Source organism: Euleptes europaea, chromosome 3 (assembly GCF_029931775.1).
Source record: "Euleptes europaea isolate rEulEur1 chromosome 3, rEulEur1.hap1, whole genome shotgun sequence".
NCBI lineage: Eukaryota > Metazoa > Chordata > Lepidosauria > Squamata > Sphaerodactylidae > Euleptes > Euleptes europaea.
The window spans coordinates 117,596,294-117,604,662 of record NC_079314.1 but is presented as its reverse complement, the minus strand read 5'-3'; the positions used below and the strand labels follow the sequence as shown (position 1 = coordinate 117,604,662).

Here is an 8,369-nt window from a genome sequence, read left to right as displayed (position 1 = left end):
TGGGTGTGAAAGCTGGACAGTGAAGAAAGCTGATAGGAAGAAAATAGATTCCTTTGAAATGTGATGTTGGAGGAGAGGGTTACGGATCCCGCGGACTGCCAAAAAAACAAATCAGTGGGTTATAGATCAAATCAAGCCTGAACTGACCCTAGAAGCTAAAATTACTAAACTGAGGCTATTGTATTTTGGACACGTCATGAGACAACAAGAGTCACTGGAAAAGACCGTCATGCTAGGAAAAGTTGAGGGCAGCAGGAAAAGAGGAAGACCCAACAAGAGATGGATTGACTCAATAAAGGAAGCCACAGCCTTCAGTTTGCAAGATCTGAGCAAGGCTGTCAAAGACAGGACATTTTGGAGGACTTTCATTCATAGGGTCGCCATGAGTCGGAAGCGACTTGACGGCACTTAACACACACACACAAACAAAGCAAGCACTGATGACGTTCAAAAGCATGTATTCATTGAAACAACACTATTAGATTAGTACATAGGAAAGAACATTACAAAATTAATAGAACCACACAAGTGTCCTTGTATATTACAAGAGACCCGAGCCGGAAAGAAATCGTCCCAGCAAGCTTCCTCGCTCCTGGTTGCAGCGCAGAGCGGTTGTAGCAAAGTCCCAGAAAAGATATTCCGGCAGATTGGAACCGCGTGTACAGCTGAGAAGGAATTAAGACTGATGTAAGGCTTGTTCCCAAGTTACACAAAAAGGCTATGAGCCTGCTTATCCCGAGATAGGAATCTAGTATAATCCCATTTTGCGTCAGCTTTACCCATCAGGAGGATTAATCAAAGATAACCAGAGATGAAGTTTCTATCTCTGAGCGGGAAAATGGGGGGGGGGGGACGAAAGGAGGAGAAAAAGATGTAAAAGATGCCAGTGTTTAAAGATAAGATTTTGTATATCTCTGGTGTAACTAGTATACTGCAAAGAAGATGTAATGCCTCTATAAAAGAGCGTTGTCTTGGAGAGTTGAGTAACCGGGCACGATCCACATTATCTGCTCGTGTTCTGGAATTAAGCATGAGGTATTGTTTTGAATTTCCTCCCTGATTTAGAGCCATGCATTAGACCCCCACTTTCTGCCTCAAAGTAGGGGGCAGAACGCAGAATGTCTGCAACTTAACAACTAACAGGAGGAAGTTGGCACACTCTGGGCAGGATCTAGTGAGGCCCCATTGGCGTGTTGAAGTGGAAATGATCTAATTAGGGGTTAAATAATAGAAATCAAGTAGCAAAATGACATGACAGGATATAATTGACATGACAGAAACCTTGTTCTTGCTTGTTGTATACTTACTCATAGTTAATCAATAGATAGAAGTGAGAGACAGAGAATAGAACTTTGGACACTGAGAACATACCAACTCATCAAAAAGGATCTTATTCCAAAAACTATCGTAATCACATCAATATGACTAAGTGACACTTTTCATTCTCTGTACTATAGAAGCTGTTGGCCTTCAATTGTACCTTCGAGACATCATCTTCTAGCCCCATGTCTAGGGGTTTGATCTCTCCTTTTACCAGTAAAATAAACTTAATTTTTTTCTGCCATTCAAGGTCTCTCTCTGCGTTTGCTTTAAGGCCTCCAGCTAAGCGAACCCCCAAAAGGCCATTTCCTCTACACTGTGCACCTGCCAATTAACCCGTGCCAGAGCAAACGTCCCGGCAGAAGTCTTTCTTTCCCAAAATGACAATGAAGGAGCACTGAAAGGAGCGAAAGGGAGAAGCCACATCCCCCCCCCCCCAAAACAAGGCACGGCACAGCCCACGCTCAGGCCTCGACGCCGTAGCGGTCAAAGTTCCTCAGGAGAACGGCTAGCTGCAAGTGAACAGTGCCCATCGCGCAAGTCTGCAGGCGATAGCGGTCAGCCCCCGTGTAGATCAGGTCGCTGCTGAGCAGCTGGGGGCCGCCGCCCACAAAGCGCTGGGAGAGCTGCTCCTGCCAGGAGCCCAGGGGGCGCCAAGTCATGCAGTCCAGCTGGTGGAAGCCAGGGCTCGAGGGCACGTGGCAGAAGCCGTAGCCGTAGAGCTCGCAGCGCCCAAAGGAGTCTTGATGCCACACCTGGATGTGGAGTTTGGGCCAGCCTGTTGTGGGAAAAGAGAGAGAACGACACAGAGTGATTCACGAGCCTTCCAAAGCACTCGGCACAATTCCTTGCCTTATGACGGCGCTGCAAGGTAGGCCGTCAAGACGACAGCTAGAGAAGTCCCAGGTGCTGCCTCTCTCAATATTGGCAGTACGAGGTGGCCTACTCTGCAGGGTTGTCGTAAGCACCAATGAAACAAGAAGTCAAGCACAGTGCTTACAATAATCAAAGCACACGATTGTAATTATTGTCACTCGGCCCCAATCATGCTCCCCAAACCCCTTTCCCCTCTTCCTCCCTCGGACATTCTTCTCCAAGCCTGCACCTGCCACCCTTTCCCTCTCCAATTCAGCAGCCGCTATTTCATCCTTAGCAAAGGTTAGGGTGGTTCTTGCTTCCCCTCTCTCGCCTGAGCATTTTCATCCCTGCATTAAAAAGGACCAGGAAAACATAATTTATTAATTATGTTGACCCTCGTCAACTGGGAAGGGAGAAAGAAAGAGAGGCAGCAGGAGACTTTCAGCACACCCCCCATCAGCCTGCCCCCTCCTTCCCCTTCCTTAGACCCACAGCTCTGTTCCAGCTCAGCTTAGCTGAAGTGTTGCATGAAAAGAAGTGGATGCTTAGCCGCGCACAAGTCAGCCATGGCTGGCAATTAACCTTCCGGGCAAAGATTTTTGACTGACATGGATTCATTTTCTTTGATACAGCCAATTACATGGGGGTGAAGAAATGGAATCCCAAATGCATTATTTCTCCACGGCTGGGACTAGGGTTGCCAGGTTCCTCTTTGCCACTGGCAGGAGGTTTTTGAGGTGGAGCTTGAGGAGGTCGTGGTTTGGTGAGGGGAAAGACTTCAATGCCATAGAGTCCAGTTGCCAAAGCAGCCAATTTCTTCAGGTGAACTGATCTCTATTGGCTGCAGATCAGTTGTAATAGCAGGAGATCTCCAGCTAGTACCTGGAGGTTATGCAAAAAATTACTCACAATACTAGTAACAACAAGTATAGCAAAAAAGAACTAGCACGACTCAATCAAGAAATTGAACACTATAAACACTATAAACAAAGAAATATTATAAACAAAGAAATATTCCATTTGTTCCTAATATTTCTTTGTTTAGTGTTTATAGTGTTTATTTTGTATGTATTGCACACTTGTGGTGGTTTCTATTATAACACTTTAATGAATTGTTCAATTTCTTGATTGAGTCGTGCTAGTTCTTTTTTGCAGTACCTGGAGGTTGGCAACCCTAGCTGGGACTCCATAACTAGTAAAAACAGGCAAAACCATCTCAATTCCAGGATACACCACTGGCTCCCAACAAACTCTGGTTTCCCATGCCCTCCGGGCCAGTGAATGCTGGGAAACTGGACCAGGGAGGCATGGAAACTCTATCCCAGGGGTGTCGACCTCATTTGTTAAGAGGGCTGGATATGACATAAATCTCACTTGGCTGGGCCATGTGTACCGTAAAATTTAATGCCAGGTACCGGAGTTACAAATTTATAGAAGACACAGGCAAAGCCAATTAATGATATTATGTTTTACTTAAAATACAAACATGCTAAGAACAATTAAATCAAAAGAGTTTCCATCTAGACATTAAGAAATAATTTCTCGATCAAGATCTTTTAGGGAAAACTTGTAAGCTGTTATTGAAATATGACTCAGAAACCGAACAGCTCAATGTTAATATGATAAAATGGATGCAGAATTTTGGCGAAATGATAACAATGGGAACAACAATGTACACAAGAACTAAAATACACTGCAAGTCAAGAAGTAAAAGAAAATTGGTACAAGATGTATTATAGATGGTATATCACCCTCAATATGATCTCTCATATGCAACAAACAAGTGAATAACAAAGAGGGGGCATGTTGGAAATGTCAAGAAACGGATGGTTCTTTCTTTTATGTTTGGTGGACGTGCCCGAAATTACAAATATATTGGAAAAAGATTTGTGGTGAGATACAGGCAACGGTTAATCTAAAACTCAGCCTGGATCCAATTTTTTTTTTATTGAGCACAGTACCATCTGATTTACCAGTAAAATATAAAGACTTGCTTAAATATGCCACAACGGCTGCAAGAGTCGTTCTTGCAAGGAGATGGAAACAAATGACTCTACCAGAAGTAGACGAATGGAAAGAAAAGATGTTGGAATATGCAAATATGGCTAAAATGACTTACTTGATGAATTCAGACTATACGCAACATGTCAAGCTATTTAACGAGAAATGGTTACCATGGTATATGTATGTCTTCAAATATTAAATTCTAGCTCAATCTCTCTCCTTTTTATGTGAGTAGATGTTTTCTTCATGTATAAATATACTAGGTTTACCTTACCGATGACTCCATTAGAGAAATTGACCATGGTTTATCTGTAATGCTATTTTATTTCCTACTCTCTCTTTCTCTCATGTTAGTGGCTGTCAAGAATATATCTGACCACTTTTTATCAAGTAAAAATAGAATAGCAAGCATAATCTCTGTATTATGTGTGTATACTATCGATTGAGATAATATCATCTATTGCAAACGGACGCAAAACTCCCCCCCTTCCCCTTTTTTCCCTTCGGTATTCCTTAAAACACAATAAAAACTTTTTTTAGAAGAAGAAATAATTTCTATCAGAGCGGTTCCTCAGTGGAACAGGCTTCCTTGGGAGGTGGTAAGCTTTCTTTCCCTGGAGGTTTTTAAGCAGAGGCTATATGGCCATCTGTCAGCAATGCTGATTCTATGACCTTAGTCAGATCATGAGAGGCAGGGCACCTTGGCCATATTCTGGGCATGGAGTAGGGGTCACTGGGTGTGTGTAGGGGAGATAGTTGTGCAATTCCTGCATTGTGCAAGGGGTTGGACTAGATGACCCTGGTGGTACCTTCCAATGTTTCCATGATTCTAATAACACTCTTACAATTTTTTTTTTTACTAAGTCTTTGATAATTGACACCTTGGGACTGGGGTGGTGGTGGTGGTGGTGGCGGCCTCAGCTCATGGGCTTGAGAAGAGCTCTCCAAGGGCCAAACCTGGCTCCTGGGCCGTAATGTTTGACATCCCTGCTCTATCCCCTGCGCTATCAAACTGACCGCTAAAAGAACCACAGGATTATCACACCCTGATGCTGTGATAGCAAAACTAACCGATCTAGTAAAATAAAAGATCTAGAGAATAAATTATTTCAAACTGGAGGCTCTATTATACTTATGCGAGAACAATAGAAGTTATGAGAAGTTTGATATGGAGGATATCAAAACTGTGTTACTAATATGTATTGTTGTTCAAGTTTAATAGAAATATAGACACAGACAATAAATACAGCATACTTTAGAATGTATCGGGATATAAGGGATATCCACAACCAGGGTAGACATACATTTGTCGAAATATTTGAACAGTAGAGAACAATTGTGAACATAAGAAAAACCCTGCTGGATCACAAAAAGGCCCATCAAGTCCGGCAGTCTGTTCACACAGTGACCAACCAGGTGCCTCCAGGAAGCCCACTAACAAGATGAGTGCAGCAGCACCATCCTGCCTGTGTTCCACAACACCTAATATAATAGGCATTGCTCATCTGATCCTGGAGAGAATAGGCATGCATCATGACTAGTATCCATTTTGGCTAGTAGCCATGAATACCCCTTTCCTCCATGAACATGTCTACTCCCCTCTTCAAGACTTCCAAGTTGGCCGCCATCACCACATCCTGGGGTAGGGAGTTCCACAGTTTAACTATGTGTTGTGTGAAAAAATACTTCCTTTTATCTGTTTGGAATCTCTCACCCTCCAGCTTCAGCAGATGACTCCATGTTCTAGTATTGTGGAGAAGTTTTTCTCCCTGTCTACTCTCTCCAAACCATGCATGATTTTATAGACCTCTATCATGTCACCCCTCAGCCGCCTTCTTTCCAAGCTAAACAGCCCTAAGCGTCTTAACCGCTCCCCATAGAACAGTTGCTCTACTCCCCTAATCATTTTGGTTGCTCTTTTCTGCACCTTCTCAAGCTCCGCAATATCCTTTTTTAGGTGTGGTGACCAGAACTGTACACAGTATCACTGTAACCCACCACCCCCTTCATCCTTTTTAAAAATGTTTATCCTTTGTTTTAAAAAAATTAAAAGGAATATCACACCCTGGAAAGACATGAAGTCCAGAGGAGGCAGAGACAGGCCAGTTTTCTCTGAGGGACGGAGGGGGTCAACCCTTACCTTGCAAACCTTTGGTGGCAAAGTGGACGTCGATGGGGTGGGACCAGTAGGCCACATCATCAAATTGGGGGTGGTCAACTTGCGTTTGCCCCTCCCGGATCCCTGACAGTAACTTCCAGGCACCACCTGGAAGAGGAGGGAAAGGGAGAGAGAGTTAGGAGGAGGAAAGAACTAGAAGAAGAGTTGGTTTTTATATGCCGACTTTCTCTACCACTTAAGGGAGAATCAAGTGGCTTATAATCCCCTTCCTCTCCCCACAACAGACACCTCGTGAGGTAGGTGAGGCTGAGGGAGTTTGGAGAGAACTGTGACTAGCCCAAGTTCACCCAGCTGACCTCGTAGTGAATCAAACCCGGTTCTCCAGATCAGAGTCCGCCGCTCATGCGCAGGAGTGGGGAATCAAACCCGGTTCTCCAGATCAGAGTCCGCCGCTCATGCGCAGGAGTGGGGAATCAAACCCGGTTCTCCAGATTAGAGTCCGCCGCTCATGTGTAGGAGTGGGGAAATCAAACCAGTTCTCTAGATTAGAGTCCGCCGCTCTTAACCACTACACCACGCTGGCTCAACTAGGAAGGGGTCTTGGGGGCAAACATACGAAGAAACTGCCTGGGATTGGATCCAACCATTGGTCCTCATAGCTCTTCTCTCCAAGAACTGGAAAATTTAACTCCATGCGAAGTTCCTGCTGGAACACTGAGTTTCCACTGCACTGACTTGCTGTGATCTACAGCAGCACATTAACAATCTCCAGGCATGGAAATTCCCAGCCCTCCTGGCCAAGATCCTTTTCATTAGGGGTTTCATTTCACGGTCTTCTGGGATTTGGTGCTTCTTGACCAACTGTCTCTCCCGACCGGTCCTCACTGAACCCCAAGAGATCCAACTCTCCCTCCCGGCGCCAGGACACAACACACATCTCTGCCAGCTTCACACCTTTTCCAAACAGCAAATCCCAAAGTGTAAAGCTTCACACCCACCTGCGTGGATCCCCCATTTGCAAAAGAGGCTGCTGCTGGGGAATCCGCTTGCTCCCACGATCTGACCAATCACATGCACTTCAGCCATGGACCTGCAGCGGAACAAGATTTTTTTTTTCAATCAGTGTAACCAATATGCCAATGAAGGCAATGGCAATCATATAAAATGGATATCTAGTCTATAAAAATACAACTAATAAAATTCATCCATGGTAGCTATCGGGATAAGTTCCGCCTAGTCTCTCAAATCCTCACGGCAGCTAAAAGAAACACCGCTACCTTCTTTCCCCCCACCTTCTTTCTCCCACCCCCTTTCATGACCTGCCTTTCTACACTGGGGGCCCCCACCTGTCTCAAAAGAAGGGCATGACAGCGCCAGCACCAAAACTGCCCCCAGCTTCTTGAGCTGCTGCTCCAGCTGCTGGGTGTGACTAGGGGGGTGGGGGTGGCGTTCTCCCCCCACTCCTGCCCCCTCCCTGCTTTTCTGATTGTGGCTGGGGGAGGGCCCTCTATTGCCAAGAGGTTTTTTGCCTTCACCACCGGTGTCCTTATTGCCTTTGAACCCCTTAGTGGAAAACCGTTTCACATCCCTGTGGTGATGAGCTTATCAACAAGTCACAAGGATAAACAGGGAATAAAACCGAGAATATACCCATGCCCCTTCGGCTGCTGGAGCCCCCGAAAAACGACAGCTGGCAGAGTCCAGCTGTTGGCTCGGCCGGTGCGCTCCGAGCTATGCTGCTGTCCAGTCTGAGCCGAGGTTCAGGAAAACAAGCGGCTCTCAGGATCTTACATACCACTCTTAAGCGTTTGCCTGCACCCCAGTTAATCCCTGTAGCGTTCTTCCAAAGCCAACTGGTCATCTGTGCAAGGCAGCCGGCGTCTGGGGGTGGGAGAAAGACGGTAGGGGAAAAAGAAGGGGCCCCCAGTCATCCGGGGGGAGCAGCTTTAACCGGAACCGCTTCCTTTCTGACTGCTCTCCTCCCACTTAGATCCGTGAAAAGGCAGCAAGAGAGAAATCTTATCGAGCCCTTATTGCAGAATCCATACACAAAGACAGGTCCCTGCTA

The 8,369-nt window shown here is 45.5% G+C and overlaps 1 protein-coding gene across 1 annotated transcript; it reads right to left on the bottom strand.

The window, feature by feature from the left end:
* Positions 1–1,784: 1,784 nt before the first annotated feature.
* LOC130475578 (B9 domain-containing protein 2-like) lies at positions 1,785–7,387 on the bottom strand. Its single transcript, XM_056847389.1, has 3 exons — positions 7,300–7,387; positions 6,323–6,448; positions 1,785–2,098 (listed from the first exon to the last, which is right to left on the bottom strand). The coding sequence occupies exons 1-3, from the start codon at positions 7,385–7,387 to the stop codon at positions 1,785–1,787; spliced, it is 528 nt and encodes a 175-aa protein (XP_056703367.1).
* Positions 7,388–8,369: the final 982 nt, after the last annotated feature.